We start from the raw sequence: 19,042 nt of genomic DNA on the forward strand, positions 1-19,042 counted from the left end.
AAACACACTATATAGCATATATATGGATCAAAGCCATCATTATTGCTTTCATATTTGCTTTTAAGCAGTCAAAAGAAAATGTACCTGCAGCATGTAACATTGTCTACAATACCAGACGTATTAAGTGTTGTGAAGGTCATCAAAAATGGACACATTTTCTTCTGTTCCTTCTGACCTTGAGAAGTTTGTTTTCCCCGCAGCTCTTTTCCAAACAATCACATCTAATCACTGCATTTGAGGGACTAATCTGAACTAGTCTTATAATATTATAGCCTGTCATTAAAAAAAATAATCAAATTAAAACCGTGTTAAAGCAAACCAAATAAAAATCACACAAGACAGTGTTAATAACAAGGTAAGAAATGTCTACTTTTTATTACATTCAATAGAAGTACAGTACACTGAAATTGCACGTTTTCACCAGATAATAGCAGCATTCTGACTCAAATAAACTATAGGCACATACAAAACATTTAAATAGAAATACAGATGGAGGGGAAAAAAGTATCCTCTTGGGATGTTTTGTGACCATATTCAAATGTCCATTTAAACCCGTTCACTACCACTACAGAAGGTTAACCTTTCACTACCACACTAGACGGTTAACCGTCTGTAGTGTGGCAGTGAAAGGGTTAACCTTATGTAGTGTGGTAGTGAAAGGGTTAACCCGTTGGTAGTGTGGTAGTGAAAGGGTTTAAGAGGTTAATTGACATGCCTTGTAAACAGATTCTACACAGCTAAAACATACTGTTGTTGCCCACAACTAATGATTAGACTGGCAAAAAGACGATGGGATGAAAGGTCCAACGAAACCCCCCCAACGGCAGTCAAAGCGGGCGCTTTGTAACGTCCTATAGTCCAGTGTTAAACCACCGAGCGGTGCTCCCCGCACACGTAGACGGCGCTCGGACGGATGCGCCGCTTCGTCTGGCCCGGCAGCTGCGGCAGGAACTTGAAGTACTTGGGCATCAGGTCGAGGCAGGCGTCGCGGAACTTCTTGATCCGCCAGTAGTAGATCAGGGGGTTCAGGGCCGACTTGAGGTAGCACAGCCACAGGAGCCAGGTGCTGATCTGAAAGAAGCCCTCCTTGCCGTAGAAGCCACCGCTGAAGGTGGACACCAGGCTGTAGGCTGCGAAGGGCGCCCAGCACACCGTGAACACGGAGAAGAGGATGAGGATGGTGGTGAAGGCACGGGTCTTGAAGCTCATGTCTATGTTCATCTGGAAGGGCTTCTGCAGACTCATCAGGCCCAGCTTGCTGGCCTGGCTCAGGCAGATGGTGTCCGGGTGGCTGTGGATGCGGACGGCGTTGTGGCGGATGGTGTTCAGGATCCCCATGAAGGTGTACAGCATGACCATGAAGGGGATGAAGAAGAAGACCAACATCAGTATCAACACGTACGCGTGGTACCCCGGCTCCCGGGTGTAGCCGAACACGCACTGCGGGGCCTTGGAAGGGATCTGTAGGGAAGGGTAACCGATCGCCAGTGGAAAGGAAAAACAAAGAGACAGTCCCCAGGTGATCACTATGAGCACTTTAGCCTTATGTGGGCTTAGCCTGTCTTGTTTCTGTACAATAATAAGGAAACGATCAATGCTTATTATAAGCAAGATGGCCACGCCTTCTATCACAAAGAGCCAGAAGAACATGGCCGAGACTCTGCAGAAAATGTCTCCGAAGATCCAACGAGTGGTAACCACAGTAACCAGAGCAAAGGGCATGTTCAGAATGGCCAGCATCATGTCCGCGAACGCCAGGCTGGCCAGCAGGATGTTGATGGCGGACCGCATGGCGGACCTCTGGTAGACCATCAGGCACACCACCACGTTCCCCAGGAGGGCCACCAGCAGGATGGAGATGATAATGATGCAGAAGAAGACCTGGAGAGGCAGGCTGACGCCCTGCCGATCCTCCTGGGTCTCTGCCGTCTGCGTGACTGGCTCCAGGGGGGTCTGGGGGGCATGGGAGCCGTTCTGCATGGAGACGTCCTCCATCACCCGCCTCGCCTGGAGGAGCGGCTCGGAGAGGTTCAGCGGCCCCGTAAGGAGGTTCAGCGGCCCCGTAAGGACGCGGCCGCAGCTGGCGTTGAGGTCCCCTGCCTCCGTGAGGGGAACAACAGAGTAGACCATCCTCCCCCGGGATGTGCTGGCATTGTTGCTGGTGCTCTAACACTTAACATGATGCCTCGGACGCAGGTGATCTCCGCTGAACCAGAGACGCCGGCATCTTCTTGGGACAAGAATTCTATGGAATAGAGAGAGAGAGGAACATCGACGTTAGATTAATTCTCATTATTACCCAACAACTTTTTCAATTCCCCTCATAGTGAAACTCTATTGTGGAATACTTATACATGTTGGATGTTTGCTTTGTCGTCTTCCCAACAAGAGTTGCCCCTAAAGTCTCATGATAAAGATTTCACACAAATATTATTTTCCGTCTCTATTTTAGACATCAAGGTGGGGCGTGATGTCTCCAGTTGGGTTAAGGTTGACATTAAGGTAGGGCTGGGCGATATGGCCTAAATATGATATCACGATATTTTCTGACCTTTCGGCGATACACGATACACATCACGATGTTTTTCTTTTTTACCCCAAACAATGTAGATTATTAGATTATATATTGCATACGAGATATTATATGATTTAGATATGAAATATGATGAATTGAAAATGGGGGACCCTGATGTAAACAAGACTAAAGTCTTTCTCTGGTCTGCATCCCCTTAACAATTGTATGTATTGAGCTGTACTGTACTGTACCCATTCTGCAATATGTTAAAGTTTTAAATCAATCAATCAATAAATAGCATTTTAGCATTTTTATGAAACTACTGTATGTCTCTAAATGTTTTGATGAATTGAAAATGGAGGACCCTTATGTAAAAAAGCCGAAAGTCTTTTTCTGGTCTTCATCCTCCTGTACTGTATTGTACCCATTCTGCAACCTTTTAATACAGTTTTCATTCATTCATTCTGACGGAAACATAATCATTTTGATTGACAGTCGAGTCTGCCAATGACGTCACACCGCTTGCACCCGCCCTGCTGTTCTTAGCACCAATCGGCAAGCGTTATTAGTTTTTGACTTCCTGAATGTCCCGTGTGCTGAACATCAACAAAGCTACTAACGTTAGCTCCCCGCGGCCGTCGAGTAGGAGACCAGTGCTTCACAGGATGACTAAATGAGGCATAATGATTTTACTACAACGAATGTTATAATAAAAGCCTTTCCATACATCTGTCTGATTGAAAACTTTATTAACAGACCGCGGAATGGGCATATCTCAGCACAGGCTGAGATATGAACGAGTAACGTGTGGACAGATTGACGCGACACAATCCTCTTGGGCAAAACATCACGATATCCACGATACGTTGAAAAAGTGTATCGTTAATGAACTGTACCCGATATTTATATAATATCGTCATATCGCCCAGCCCTACATTAAGGTAAGGGGTACGTTTGTAGACAACTTTGATGAAAGGGGAAACATTTACAAAATGCAGATACCTTCTAGCCATGACCAGGAAGCAAGGCCCATGTAGCCTTTACCACTTCCTTGTATAGTGGTCGAGCTGCGTGATTTTTTAACGTAGCCTCTATGAGCGAAGACGCTCTTTGATTGCAGCAAATAAGAAAAAGACGCTCTCCGATTGGCTAACCCTTAGGGCTGTCTTAAATACTTCGAAGCTTCGTTCGATGGCACAAGCTTCGAACATAAAAAGAAATCGAAGTTTAAAAAAAAAATATATATATATATATATAATTTTTTTTTACTTCGGTGTGTGTGTGTGTGTGTGTGTGTGTGTGTGTGTGTGTGTGTGCATGGGGCCATTGGGTGGGGCCGGGGGACAAATGCCAGTTGCCAGTTTGAAGGATATCGTCCTCAAACACATATACACCACCTACACGCCTATTCTCAGTCCTTGCCCCACAATGGTGGAATGAACTACCCACCCCAGTTAGGACAGCCGAATCCCATCCAATCTTTCGCCGTCGACTAAAGACGCACTTCTTCAACCATTATCTGAAATAAAATTAAAAAAATAAAATAAATCTAACCCTAACTAACCTTACTGTCATGCACTTGTCCTAATAAACTAACCTACACTGTAACACTCAACACTTTGATGAATATTGTTACTCAGCTGATAGAGTTGTACCCTTCCTGATGACCTGTCGTACAGAACTTGTAAGTCGCTTTGGATAAAAGCGTCAGCTAAATGACTAAATGTAAATGTGAATGTAAATGCCTTGTAGAATTCCACACATAAGAAAGAAAGATACTGGGATGAATAAACAAAATAGGAAATAAAATGTAGAAATGCATGCAATACATAAATAAATATGAATCTTCATATATGAAATAGAACATTTAGATAAGGTGCTACTGAGATGTTTTGGTGAGTTCTTTGTTTTTTTGTGGAAGTAGCCCTTCTTAAAAATGCATGAACATTCACTGATAATTGGTCTGTAGTGGAGTCTACAAGGTCTACATTGCCGGACCATGTAGAATCCGGACCTTGTAGACTGACATAATTCTGTGCATAGTTTAGTCTACACAGGTCATATTTCAAATAATCAAAATCTTACTTCATTCATCTTAAACATTCTTGATTTGGGGGATTGGTAGTTCCCATGAAATCTGAAGTTGTTCAAACGACAACAGCGATCCACCTTGAATTAAATCACACAGCCGTGTTGGCTGCGTCACAGTCACGAAAGGGGCTACTTAATTCATTAATCCAATCCACTTTATTTATAGAGCACATTTAAAAACAACAAAGTTTACCAACGTGCTGTACAAGTCCCACAACACAAGATTAAAAAAAAAAAAATTATAAAAAAAAAGAAAATTAATTAATTTTAATTTTTTTTAATTCGAAGCTTCGAATTAAAATCGAAGCTCGGCCCCGAAGCTTCGATTGCCAAAAAAAATTCGAATGTCAGCCCTACTAACCCTAACCCTAACTCTAGCATAACCACGTCGAAAGAATGCCTAAGCATAACCACTTCGAAAGAATGCCTAAGCATAACCATTTCGAAAGAATGCCTAAGCATAACCACTTCGAAAGAATGCCTAAGCATAACCACTTCGAAAGAATGCCTAAGCATAACCACTTCGAAAGAATGCCTAAGCTAACCACTTCGAAGCAGAGAATATATACAAGGCGGAAGAGACCCTTCGGAGCTAAACCAATCAGAGAGGGTATTTTCTTCTTCGCTGTACGCGGCCTAGCCAATCAGAGAGCGTCATCGGAAACAGAGGCTACGGGAAAAAATCACGCGGTCGAGCCCTCGCTCCATCTGGTCGGCCATGAGGACCTTGTAGACTCAACCACTTCATTATGTGGTGGAGTATAAACTAAAATTATTTATAGTTTAAGTGCATCTTAAACACTTAAATGACACATCGCATTCTATACCTCACAGCCAGTTCAATTGGAATGCATTTAAAGATTTTCCCAATTTTCCCAGGTGAACAGTGATCAGCATTGAGACAATGATTTTAGAGAACAAAGCAGGTTATGTTCTCAAACTGTCTGAATTTATAATGTGTTTACTTCACAATTATATACATGTGCAAGCTACTATCTAGTCCATGAATAGTTACGGGAGCTAATATTATTATTATTTAATTCCATTTGACCATGGATAATATTTTACTTAACAATATATGACTGACGTGATCCATATATCTACTTATCTCCAAGCCCATATAAGGAATACACTGTAATAATGTATCTTAAATGCACTGTAAAATCTCTCTTGTCTGTCTGGAAAATCGAACAATGAGGGTGGAGGTGAGTATTCTCAAACCACGCTACTAGCCAACAAGCCTGTGTTCATCTGGGGACAGCTCTAAGACTGCAATAAAAACCTTATCACTTATATAAACATTGGACACTGTTATTTCAGACCTGCTGGTATCATTTACAATGGCTCTGCAGCAAATGTCAACCAATAAACGTGTTAACCATTTGTCTTCTGTGGCCCAGGCCTGTTTAAACAGTTTTTCAGCCATCACCTGACCAGTTTTACCTTTAAAAATAATCAATTTTCACATCACATCTATTTATACAACATCTAAATTATAGGCATATAGGAGCACTGGCATTCAAAAGTAAATTGACCCTTTTTTCCAGCATTAACTTAGCCAACTGGTGCACAGGAAAGCTCCTAGTCTGAAAGCCTTAGGAAAAAGTCATTCAAACTATAGCCCCAAAATAACAGCCATGCTGTACGTCACAATAGAGAAAGCCTTATTAAGGAGATAACCACACAATGGCAAAGCAGCAGGGTGAACTGGTCTCTTCATACACTGATGACAAGCTGCACTGTGCACTGCAATTATCAGCTTAGGTCAAATCAAGTCCAAATCTAGGTATTACTGTATTACACACAATCTTTTCACTTCTGTGATGCTTGTCTTGAAAGGTATAAACTGTCAAGTCAAGAGTTTTATTTGTCACGGCATACGAGTATACAATGAAATGCGGGTGGTCTTGCCCGCAACGAGGTGCATAATACAATAGTAATAATAGAATCCAATAGAACGACATTGTGCAATAAAACAAGTAAACAGAGTAGGGCATATCGGTATATGTACATAAGTTATTTACAGAGCATGGTAGGACATGCTAGGTCCTGCGGTAGTGCAATACACTGTTAGCTACGAATGAGGCACTGGGTCTTTATGTACATGCTATATTATACAATCTCAAGTTATACTATACTATTCTTAAAGTGACAATCCCTTAGTGGCCATAAGTGTGGGCGTGTGCAGCATGAGTGTGTGCTTGCTCATGTTAAAGTGGCTGCTAGTGTGTGAGCGTGTACAGTGTGTGTGTTGTGTGTGTGCTCATGTGTGCTTGTGTGTGGAGAGTTCAGTGTTCAAGGCTCTGATGGCCTGGGGGAAGAAGCTGAGCCGAAGTCTCTCTGTCCTAGTAGCTGGTGTTCGCAGGCGTCTGCCTGACCTCAGCAGCATGAACAGGCTGTTGTTGGGGTGGTGAGGGTCTTTCATTATTCTGCAGGCTCTGGATTTGCACCTCTTGTTGTATAGAACCTGCAGGGGTGGTAGTGCAATACCCGTGGTACGCTCGGCTGAGCGCACCACTCTCTGTAGGGCCTTCTTGTCCTGTGCCGTGCTGTTTCCATACCAGGCAGTGATGTTTCCAGTCAAGATGCTCTCTACAGCTCCGGAGTAGAAGGACTGGAGTATCTTCCCAGATACTCTGAACTTCCTTAACTGTCTCAGGTGGTAGAGGCGCTGCTTCGCCTTTTTTACGACTGAGTCTGTGTGTGTTGTCCATATCAGATCCTCTGAGATGTGGACCCCCAGGTACTTAAAGCTGCTCACCCTGTCCACGGTAGCCCTGTTTATCCTCAGTGGTGTGTGTGTCTCCTGCTGTCCTCTCCTATAATCCACGATCAGCTCCTTGGTTTTACCAATGTTCAGGAGCAGGCTGTTGTCCTGGCACCAGCGTTCCAGTACCTCAACCTCCTCCCGGTAGGCCTTCTCGTCGTTGTCCGAGATCAGCCCCACCACCACTGTGTCGTCCGCAAACTTCACTATGGAGTTGGAGCTGAACTGGGCCACACAGTCGTGTGTGTATAGTGAGTACAGCAGGGGGCTCAGAACACAGCCCTGGGGTGGGACCCGATGCTGACCACGTGGGGCCTTTCGCTCAGAAAGTCCAGTATCCAGGCGCTCAGAGCGGAGCTCAGACCCAGCTCGATCAGCTTGTCCACCAGTCTGGTGGGGACTATGGTGATGAACGCTGAGCTGTAGTCAATGAACAACAGTCTCACATAGCCCCCCTTCTGGCGGTCAAGGTGAGAGAGGGTGCTGTGCAGTACTTGGGAGACCGCATCATCAGTGGACCTGTTTGGCCTGTATGCAAATTGCATAGGGTCCATATCACAGTGGGGAGGGAGGCACAAATGTGATCCTTGACCAGCCTCTCGAAACATTTCATGGCCACAGAGGTGAGTGCCACCGGTCTGTAGTCGTTGAGACATGTTGGGGAGGTTTTCTTTGGTACAGGGATGATGGTAGACATCTTGAAGCAGGCAGGGACCACTGACTCCGCCAGGGATCGATTAAATATGGCGGTGAACACAGGGGCTAGCTGGTTAGCACAGGACTTAAGTATGCATCCTGTTATTCCATCTGGGCCAGCAGCTTTTCTGGTGTTCACCTGCATAAATGCTCTTCTCACACTGTGTACCGACTACCGACAATGCGAGAGCATCCTCGCCCCCCCTCGGATGCCCCCCCCCTCCACAACAGCCGGCGCGCCAGTGACGTCACTAGCCGTTGAGCTAGCGGCGCCACTGTCTGCACCAAACCGAGCGTAGAAAGAGTTGAGTTTGTCCGCGAGAGAGGCGTCGTCGCTCCCCATTGAGGGGGCGGACTTTGTAGTCAGTTATCGTCCTCAGTCCCCGCCATAAGCCTCTTGTGTTATTCTGTGCCATTTGTGTACTGTACACATTATCAAATGACTACAGAGCCATATTCTACGACAGGAAATAAATGGACCATCGCAGCAAATGGTAATCATACAAGGTGCTGAATAAGAGAATACTTAAGTTATTACAGCCATTCTTTTTCAATTAGAATAACCCAAAGATGTTCAAATAGGTAATTGAAGTTAGCTGGAACCAATCGTGCAAAAAATGGATGATGGAGTGGTTAGAGTTCTTAAACACATGAATATTTCTCAACTAGCAAGGTAAACACCCACAGCCTAGCGGGCAAAGCCTGCAAGTGCTCCTCTGCCTGCGCAATGCGCATGTCCTTCAACTTTGGTATCGCTGTTCAGCTGTGCACTGCACACGCAAGCCTTTAACCACTGGGACGTCTTCATTCATAAACCATAACGCTGCACCTCAAAATTCACCACATCCAATTCTACTTCTACAGCTGTGACTGGTGTATTAGTATTTCACTAAAGCAAGACAGCAAGTACAAATAATCCAATCTCCGGGTTTGGATTCTGTCTGGGGATTGGTAGCAGAAGTGTAGAATAGTGTAGTGAGACAGTGATGTGATTTCTGGCCAGACCAGCCGTCTTGTTTTTCCTAATAGTGAACAATTGTAAACACATAGTAGCTTACACAATGTTGTTATAACTGTTCGCTGAAAAAAGATAGTTTTTGTGCAAAGATCACTGGATTTATCAATTTATAATAAGAAGGCTGATAAGAAGATGACAGTGGTGAAATGGGCAATAGCGAACATTAAATACTAAACCTACAAACATAAGACTGTTCTGACAGCACAATATTGACGTAACTAAGAGATTTGCTGTGGAAACGTTTTTTTGAATGCATACTGGTAGATATATCAACTACAATGCCAGGTTCACTCTGGCATTGCCATGTTGTACACTGTTGAGCTGATTGCCCGAGTCTAGGTGAGGCTTTGTCTAGTAGCGCCCTTGTGCATTTATGTTTGCCATCAATATCAATTTCAATGGACAATATTATATGTTCCTTGATCCACAGAAACCATAGTAATTCAAAATTGAACTATTTTATCACACTTTTTACTTCTTACTGATGCACTGCTCTGTTGTATGTTAAATACCCTGTTGTATGTCCGTTCTATTTTATAATTTTTTGACTATTTTTAAACCAAATCATTTTAAACTATTTTTATTATTTGTATTACTGAATGAAACTGTAAACAGAGAACCTATTGGGATGCTAGATCCTAATGTGAAACACTGTGATTTACCTCTATCTTTTTCATGCTCGCGTATGCCTGTATTTTTTACTGTTGTGAAGCACTTTGAACTGCAACTTCTGTATGAAAAGTGCTATACAAATAAAGTTATTATTATTATTATTATTATTATTATTATTATTATTATTATTATTATTATTATTATTATTATTATTATTATTATTATTATTATAGTAACTGAGAAGCATCTGCATTCACCTTGATATTGAGTACAATGACCTGCCAAAACCTCCCTTGTCTTTTTCAGTGGTATGGGAATGGTCTAAAACAGTGGTTCTCAAACTTTTTCAGGTCAGGGGCCCCCATTTGATAAGATTCTGTTCCAGGGACCCCTTCTGAGAAAATATTTGTTGTTAGATGTGAATTATTCCTGAATACCATAACTGTCTACTCTACACTGTAGTTGGGAGAGAGTGAAACCTGTGAAGTGAACAGAGTAGTCATTCTAATGCATTCTCTCATTGTAACTTATTACAATTCTAACCAAATTAACTCTCCCTGGAACCCTCTCAATGACGCTTGGGGGTCCCCGGACACCACTTTTTGAGAACCACAGGTCTAAAAGACATAATGGACAAAGATCCCAACTCTATAGGGAGCGGTACACTTCGTTATCCTATAATGCATAATGACATCAGGGTCTGGTTTTGCACGCATGGAATACGCTTCATGTTCGATTAAAAGGTTATCTTCATTGGAAATCTTCAGTGATTGAAATGCCATACTCTAGTCCTATAGGTTGGTATGTGTGTTAAGAATTAATTTGGGCCTTTTCATTTCCTATGCATGCTGGCTCCCACATTGATAGCATCTTGGTAGACATGATCAAGTCATGTCATGGTTAATATGGGTACCTCGTCGTCAGCAATGGGAAATGTCTCCTGTAACGATGGCTCCACCTGTATACTTGTTAATAAACATTTCATTAAAAATTGTTCCTTATAGAACCTACTGGAAGTCACCATCATACAAAGAGATACAGTTGTTACATTTTGTCACCGTCAAACTGAAACTGAACAGATTCATACTGATTTGTTGTCACAGGAATACATAGGTCTATATTATAATAGAAGTTGTTGTTTTTCCTGGTTGATCAAACAAGGCTTTGTGTGGTTTTTTTTTAAGCAATGATGATAACGAGAGGCCTTTGTCAACGGAGTTTACATCAGGGAGCAACTAAAACACACTGGGTGGTGTTTAAAGCGTGAGGTAGCGTACACAATATAACCCTTGGGAGGCTACATTATAATCTATTTAATTTCGCACGTCGTTGGTTTAAATGTAAGAGAGCCCTTACCTGCTGCCTTGTTTATCCTCCCATGGTCAATCACAGCAGCTGTATGCAGGCGGTGAACCTCGGGTCCCTCAAATGGTGCATCTCGCCGCCCATGTGAGATGCGTTTTCCTCTTGGATCTCTCGAGATACGACGGAATCATGTGTTGTCTTTAACCAAAACTTGCGTTTTAATGAAGAGATTATAAATATTCTAGAAACAGTGCGACAGACGGCAAGAGCCGCCTCCTCCTCCTCCCACACAACTGAAAAGCGTAAAGTGAAATCCGCCTCTCAAGTCTTCTGTGGATCACTCGCTTTGTTTCGAAGGATCCAAGAAACCCAAGAAAAAAAGAGGGTTGATGTTCCTACGATATATTATATATTATCTAACTTTGCTCGATCACTCAATTGTATTTCCCATCTGTTGATAGTTGATGTGACGGGCGGCTCGTCCTCCTATGATAAGTCATAATGCGTTGCGATATATAGCCGTATTATTACAATGTTACAAACTATAGCCTCTGTCGGCTCGTCGATAACTGACATCCATAAAAGCCAGTAATGTGAACCAGAGTCGGTTTTAGGGATACACCCATTGACTTCATCCTCCAATTGAAACGTTGGCCTAGATGCGTGAACATGGGCGTATGTTTGCTTGGAGGAATGGAGGGCACGTGCAGAGGGAGGGAAATCCAAATGTTTGTTACAATGTAAGTAACCCTATAAAATAAGAAACTGTTAGAATATTGCAGGTTTTATGCTAATATAAGACTATCCATAACAGTATATAATCTACCATATCTATTAATCTACCATATCTATCTATAATTCCATATTGTAAATGACTTAAACAGTACTATATCTTATCGACTGTGTTAAAACTGATTCTATGTGAATATAATATATATATATATATATATATATGTGTGTGCGTGCCTATAGGAATGCCATACATTCCTGTGGACCTAATACAACAGGCACCTGTTGTGTTCTAATAATTTTGAGCTCAGTTGTAATCCAATCGTACCAAGCTGACCAATACCTATTTCTTTATTTGGTCTTGTGTCAGTCTTGTTTCTCTGATTCTATTTTCTGTAAATGCATTTCCATTGGCTAATGGACGACATAAAAGTCACTTGTTACTTTCTGCTCCTGGCAGAATCTAGAATGTCTGCCCGAATGTCTAAACGTATTGTATACCTGTCTGTAACATATTTTGATTCACTTCTTGGAATAAAACCATTGAAAGATGTTCTACCTTTATTGATTATGATAACTATGACAATTTGGATATTGAATATATCCAATCCACTGGCGGCTGGGTGGCACAGTGGACATTGCACTCGTCACCAACGCAAGAGACACCGGGTTCGACTCCGGCTGTCGGCGCTGCCTCCGGCTTGGGCCAGCCGTCATACTAACTCAATTGGCAGAGTTAGCGGCTGGAAGTCGATGGGTGGTAATCTGGACGTTGTGGACAGCGACTCCTACAGGTCAGTTGGGGACGCCTGCACAGCAGAGACAGGAAATGGCAGAGGTAGTGGACTTCCTCGGACTTCCTCGGTAAGCGACAGCTGTGATTGGAGGATCAAGAAAAGGGGCAGGGCTTGAGATAGGTCTATTGGCACAGTGGAATTGGGATGGTAGAAAAAGAGGAGAAAAGTGGATAAAAAAAAATATATATATATATATATATATATATATCCAATCCACTTTATTTATAAAGCACATTTATAAAGCACACACCTGCAGAGTGGGGGCCTGCCTAACATGCAGTGGCAGGTCATTCCAGAGCTTTGGGGCTGCCACAGCGAAAGCATGGTCCCCCCTAAGCTTCAGCCTGGACTTGGGAACAGCCAAGAGGAGCTGGTCAGAGGACCTGAGGGACCTTGGGGGAACATAAGGTTCCAGCAGGTCCGAGAGGTAACCCGGTGGCGGTGCCAAGCCGTTCAAACATTTAAAAGCAAACAGTAAACTTTTTTATCCACTTTTTCTATCTTTCTCCCATCCCAATTTCGTATATCCAATTCTCGCCTCCCGTCTTGATTGTTGCTAGACTATGCCTCCCACAGGTCGGTTGTAGTGAGGACAGAAGCCTTGCATCACGTGTCCCCTCCGGTACACGAGGAGGCAGCATGTCACATCTTTTCACCGCAGCAGCTCGAACTCTGTGGCGAGGAGTAACGCGTGGGAGGCTCACGCTGCCCCCGCTACTTCCTGCTTCCGTCGCACTGGCGTCACCAAACCGACCTGTAGGAGTCGCTGTCCACAACGTCAAATCCCCACCCACCAGCTATCCCACCCTCTTAACACTTGCCAATTGTGTTAGTATGAACGACCGGCCAGCCGGTAGCAACGCCGAGAGCTGGGCTCGAACCCAGCGTCTCCTGTGTTAGAGGCGAGCACCTTGCCCATTGCGCCAATCAGCCGCCCCAAACAGTAAAACCTTAAAATCAATCCTAAAATGCACAGGAAGCCAGCACAGGGGAAATGTGCTCCCGCTTACGTGTTCCCGTTAGCAGACGGGCAACCATATAGTCAGATATACGAGTCAATTTGGGTGAAGGCCCGACTGGATTATTTGATCATTTATAAGTGAGGATTATTTCACAATTAGGATGGAATACCTTACAAAACTAAAGGCCATCGTTTGGTTTCGAGAGTAGAAACACACCGATACAGTGAGTGCTCTGGTAAATGTAAAACTCCTCCACTCAGAATTCTAAGTGTAGCTAACTGCATAATAAGCATATCCTACTAGATGTTTACTGTATGCCTATTCGAGTGCTACAAGTAAACGTACTTGTTCAACATCAAGTCCTCAAATTCTGTTACAAAGCATTCTGTCTTGGATAAATTAACCTTTGAATTAAATTTCTTTATTGACAATATAAAATACATTATACAAACACATAATATATGCAGCCTCACCAGGAGGCATCATATAGGCAGTGGAGTGGTGGAAAGTAACTACGTATTTTTATTCATGCGTTGTACTTTAGTACAATTTCGAAGTACAGAGTAATCTTGATTTTAGGGAACTTCTTTTTTTCCCCCCTTTTTACTCACTACGTTTCAAAGGGAAATATTGTACCGTTTTCTCCACTACAATATCTGAACCCATCAGTTTTTGAAGAAAAATATTTTGCATAGAAAACATGGTGATTATGTACTTTCATTATTTGAGGGGCCAAATTGATACGTGTTATAGCGGCACCCCCATTTTTCATAGGATATGACGTGAAATGACAGCAGTGACATCTATTCCATTTACCCTCCTTGGTCAAACATGATGACTTTCTATAGGCCCTGTGCAGCTATTCCAAAGTTGCATGCGTTGTTGTTCAACAATTCAATAATAGACCAACCCCAGAAAGTGTCTCTTGATGACATGACAAATTGAAGTCTGGATGCTAGCTTAGGGAGACAGCAGTCTAGTTTATATAAATTATATTGCAACTGGCCGAGATAATTGAAAAAGCACATTGTAACTTCTGTGGCTTTTTCCTTTTAAATGTGTAATACATTAAGTGGAGTAAGTAATATACTCATAAAGTACAAGTAGCTCACCCGAATGAAGTAAAAGTAGGCTACTTACGTTATTTTTCCACATAGTCAATTATTACAAATAGCCTACAAATTATGCATGAAAGCCTAGTGTGCATCTGCTGAAACATTTAGCCGACTTCAATCTCAAGATCTAGCAGCAAAAACATTTAATTTCCCAAACAAGGCATTCACAAACATATAACCGTGTAAATGAAAAACCGAAATAACCTAACATATTTTATTATAAAATGTGCGTACATGCAGCGGATTGTGGCGAGTGCAACTTTTATAATACTGTAGTCATTTTGAAGAATGAGTGTTTGCATACATCTGCATTTCTTTTCAATATTATACATTTGCAATGGAACATGCAAGATCAATTGTGGCTCCCTTTTAACCTTGTAAGACTATAGAGAGTCTTAACTTAAGAGACAAGTTCCAATTCATTAACTCATTATTTCTTAGTAACCCACAGGCCACAGGTGTATTACCATGATCCTACTCAGCTAATTTTATGCTTGATGTAGTAGTCAACTTTTGAGTCAGTAATGAAGAGGTTTATTCCATTCTGACTGAAGCAACCCCATCGAGTTAAAAACAAACAAACAGAATGATCAAATCACTCCTTGCTGGTCCTAAGGTCTATTATAAACTCACGATAAATGGATCACATCGCTCTCTGTATGTATTAATGATTCCACAATAAATTATAACAAATTATAAAAAAATATTAAGATTGATGAGACAACTGGTAACATTTAAAAAAAACAAATGAGGTAGCCTAAGTGATGTGTAGTCTAATCAGAAAGAAGTGTCCTAATAAACCGTCCTGGGCCCCTTTCCTCATGCACTGCTTAATTAGTCCTGGATAATATGACGTCTGCAGTATCGGATTATCTTGCTAATTTGCATCTGGCTAACTCCGTTCCTCGAATGTGGGAATAATTAGACAAGCGTGGATTCAATCATCCAGGATAACTGCGCACTTAGACAAGATGAACCCATGAGGAGCAATCATACGATTGGCTGATGATGGCATGGGAAACGAAAGACCACCCACATTCTCTTGGTTAACCCTTTCACTGTCACACTACATAAGGTTAACCCTTCCACTACTACTACAGAAAGTTAACCCTTTCACTACCACACTAGAGTTAACTTGTCTGTAGTGTGGTAGTGAAAGGGTTAATCAAGTATTAATGGAAGGAAATGAGGAACAGAAGTAATCCATATGGTGAAATATAAAACTGCCAAAGTGTTTAAATTGAGAACAAGCTCTGCAGACATTTACAGATCTAAATGCGCAACAAAATTCCATCCAACGTAGATTATGCACCACTTGTACTGTAGCATGATATTGTAGAGTTGTTTATTTCTTCGTGGTAGACTAATAGTTAGTGCGTAGAGTTTATAAATGTAGGCCTACGGTAGGCATATGGTTCCAATATGTTCCCCCATTAAATAACACCTTCACTGTGAAATCTGTACAGGCCTATCTTTCAATTAAAGAATTGTAAGAATTAAACAAAATATCTAACGATTTCTCAATGCATGTTGCCTTCTAAAAGCTTTCCAATCATATATTTGACCAATTGGCACTTCCATTTATGCATGGGCATATATTTGTGGAAATGTATTCGCGTTCATGGATGGGGTAGGATCAAATTGATCCCATAATCAGATTGAATTGAATCGCAAAACATTATTTTAAGTAGGCAGGACTGGCGAGTGGTGATTCAGGGTCTGGATCCAGCCATGGATCAAATTGAATCCAGTGAATAAACCTGCCTTTTTGCAGGTTTGAGCTGGAGGACTGTTGCTTTTGGTAACAGGATAAAACTTAAGCTTATAAAACGCAACATTCTGATCCTGCTAACTCTGTTACCCACATACGAGGAACGGGGCCCTGGTAGTTGGTGGTACCGTGCCTAAGTAGCAATTAACCTATCTCAAACCCTACCCTTTTTTCTTGATCCTCCAATCACAACTGTTGTTTTCCTTGGAAGCAACAGTTGTGACTGGAGGATCAAGCAAGGAGGGCAGGGTTTGCGATGAGTCCAGTTGATGGTTTAAATAATATGATGATTGATATGCTTGAGTTTAACAGCTTGACAAGATTTTTTTTACTCCACAAAACATACAGATAAATAGGCTATGTATAATTCAACTTATTGTCCATGTCTTCGCTTGGACAATTTTACCCTTTCTCCATTTCAAAAGCAGAACCTGGAAGCAGGGCATGCAGCATTTCACCTCTCTAGTCACACAAATAAATAATTCTATACACACTTGGCTGATGGCCGTCTTAAGACAAGGCCAGGAATACTGTGCATTGTTTTCCTAAGAGTCCTTTATTCGTTTCACGTCCTGAGTCTTGGGCGGTATGATTTTAACGTCAAAGGGGATGAAGAACTCCAGAAGTGCTTTTGTGTCTTTCAAGTCAAGAGAATACTCCTGCGCAATCTTCTCCGGTGTCCACATTTGAGGCTCGCGCTTGTGACTGTTGAGGGCTTTCAGAGCCTCGACGATGGACAGTTTGCCTTTTGGAACGTCTGTAATTTTAACAATACCATACGGGTCCCCTGGTAGGTTGAACTTCAGTGGCCTGCGCTCCTCATCTGTGTGCACAGTCATTTTCTTTGGTGCCTGTAGAAAAGCATGGTGAACATAAACAAATGAGCTTATTTAATACATATATACTGAAGACTTTAAAGGAACATGCCAACATGATGGGAAATGTGCTTACCCCCTCCTTCAGAGTCAGACAAGAAGAGGGATACTAATTTCCTCTCTGTGCGTTCAGTAGAAAGCTATCCGGCTGCAAGCTAGCCTAGCACAAATGAATGGAAGCAGATACGGACCACTAGCCTATCTTAAAACTCCGGGAGAGGTGTTTTTAGGCCAACAGCTAGGCTAGCTGGTATCCACTTATATTAATTTGTGCTAAGCTAGGCTAGCTTGCAGCCGGATAGCTTTCTGAATGCACAGGGAAGATTGTAAGTACATTTTCATAATATTGGCGTGTTCCTTTAAAAAAAGGGGAATACAGTTTTTTCACATGATGTAGGATAATCCGTCTGCCCCAATGCAGTCAATACTTGTGAACATGCACAATTTGCGTGTTGGGTAGGGAATTGGAGGCATGAGTCTACACAGTGGGTCAACTGTTGCCATTTTAGCTACACTGGTTTAACACGTCAAGTGTTTCATGTACTTAGGTTAGTTGTAGTGGTGAGGCCCGAGGTGACTGAGATGCATGTTGTCTGATTGAAAGACTATCAGGATGATAGATGACAGATAATGATGTAAACAAATATTAGACTATATCTAGTCTAATCTTGGCAAATCTACTAGGGGCTGGATAACAGCATTTTAATGGCACCTCCATCCCGTACATTCCAGATCCAACAAAACAAGTAAACATAATAAATAAAAAACCATGGTGTCTTGCTTGTAACCAGGCAGGTCACTTTCTCTGAGTCTGACCTCTGTTTCTGGATCGTTGGACTCCACATATACAGACTTCAGCAGTGACAGCAGCGGGTCGTTTCTTTTATGGATCGAATCCGTCGTCTCGGTAACTGGAAGACAAAATAGTTTTGACAAAAAATACAACATTTCAAAAGCGTGTGTTATGGGTTTGGCTGCGGCATTGGCAGCCCATCAACCTGAAACGACCCCCGTCAAGCTAGTTGACTTGCCCAGTTACTCACTCACCTTCATTGCTACTGGAAATATTAACAGTGTGTCGGGGCGCTGCGTCTGGCTTTTCCTTTGAAATTTCACGCATTGCCCGGTTTTCTATGTTAAAATTTCTAAACATACGCGCTAACCGTGGTCCCATCTTCGACATGAATGTCACACAAGACGTGAACAAGAAAGTTTCTCACGTTTTAGACACTGACAGCAAACCAACGAGTTCTAAAAGACCGGGAGAAGGCACACGGTCCCAAAATCAAGCCCGAAAAGTTGTAGCGCCACCATATGTTTGGAAGACAAAATGGCGTGTAGAAGTAAGTGCACCGCTACCAGCAGATGGCAGCAGTTTGTACTTTATGAAAACTCCTGGGATGTAGTTGAAGTTTGGACCACCCATCTAAACTCAGTTTAGTTTAAACCGATAGAAACCTGATTACAATGCTTTGTTTAATTATATATTATATTATTATATATTAGCTATAGTAACAAATATGTATTGTCATGGACTTTAAAATGTATAGGAATCATCTGCTCAGGACAAAATAACCCACACCATTTCTGAAGAGAGAAATGTGAAGTTGATCCACTCATACTGTAGATTAGGTTACTTACCTCTACGGGCCTAAGCCACATTTACGGCAAATGTGTTGTCTGATTTCATCTTCACCATAATAGAGCATGCTTGCTTTTTTCATTATGTGTTCACTTATCTTAATCGGGAATGGATTGAGTAGCCTAACACTTGGGACATTTCTAACAG

At 42.2% G+C, this 19,042-nt stretch overlaps 2 protein-coding genes across 2 annotated transcripts; both read right to left on the reverse strand.

Moving 5' to 3' along the window:
• Window positions 1-401: 401 nt before the first annotated feature.
• gpr63 (G protein-coupled receptor 63) lies at window positions 402-11,522 on the reverse strand. Its single transcript, XM_084314778.1, has 2 exons — window positions 11,056-11,522; window positions 402-2,245 (listed from the first exon to the last, which is right to left on the reverse strand). The coding sequence occupies exon 2, from the start codon at window positions 2,128-2,130 to the stop codon at window positions 865-867; it is 1,266 nt and encodes a 421-aa protein (XP_084170904.1). The 5' UTR covers window positions 2,131-2,245; window positions 11,056-11,522; the 3' UTR covers window positions 402-864.
• A 2,395-nt stretch (window positions 11,523-13,917) lies between these two features.
• On the reverse strand, window positions 13,918-18,437 carry ndufaf4 (NADH:ubiquinone oxidoreductase complex assembly factor 4). The gene is made up of 3 exons (XM_084313985.1): window positions 18,301-18,437; window positions 18,070-18,164; window positions 13,918-17,229 (listed from the first exon to the last, which is right to left on the reverse strand). The coding sequence occupies exons 1-3, from the start codon at window positions 18,434-18,436 to the stop codon at window positions 16,924-16,926; spliced, it is 537 nt and encodes a 178-aa protein (XP_084170111.1). The 5' UTR covers window position 18,437; the 3' UTR covers window positions 13,918-16,923.
• Window positions 18,438-19,042: the final 605 nt, after the last annotated feature.

Source organism: Notolepis coatsorum (assembly GCF_963971535.1).
Source record: "Notolepis coatsorum genome assembly, chromosome: 5".
NCBI classification, from domain to species: Eukaryota; Metazoa; Chordata; class Actinopteri; order Aulopiformes; family Paralepididae; genus Notolepis; species Notolepis coatsorum.

Bases quoted from the DNA above. Each gene is read 5' to 3' on its own strand.
- gpr63 (XM_084314778.1), bottom strand. From the start codon at position 2,130: ATGGTCTACTCTGTTGTTCCCCTCACGGAGGCAGGGGACCTCAACGCC.
- ndufaf4 (XM_084313985.1), bottom strand. From the start codon at position 18,436: ATGTCGAAGATGGGACCACGGTTAGCGCGTATGTTTAGAAATTTTAAC. The intron at 18,165-18,300 runs GTGAGTGAGTAA...TTTGTCTTCCAG, and splicing joins TATTTCCAGTAGCAATGAAG to TTACCGAGACGACGGATTCG. The intron at 17,230-18,069 runs GTCAGACTCAGA...GCTTTTCTACAG, and splicing joins CCAACGATCCAGAAACAGAG to GCACCAAAGAAAATGACTGT.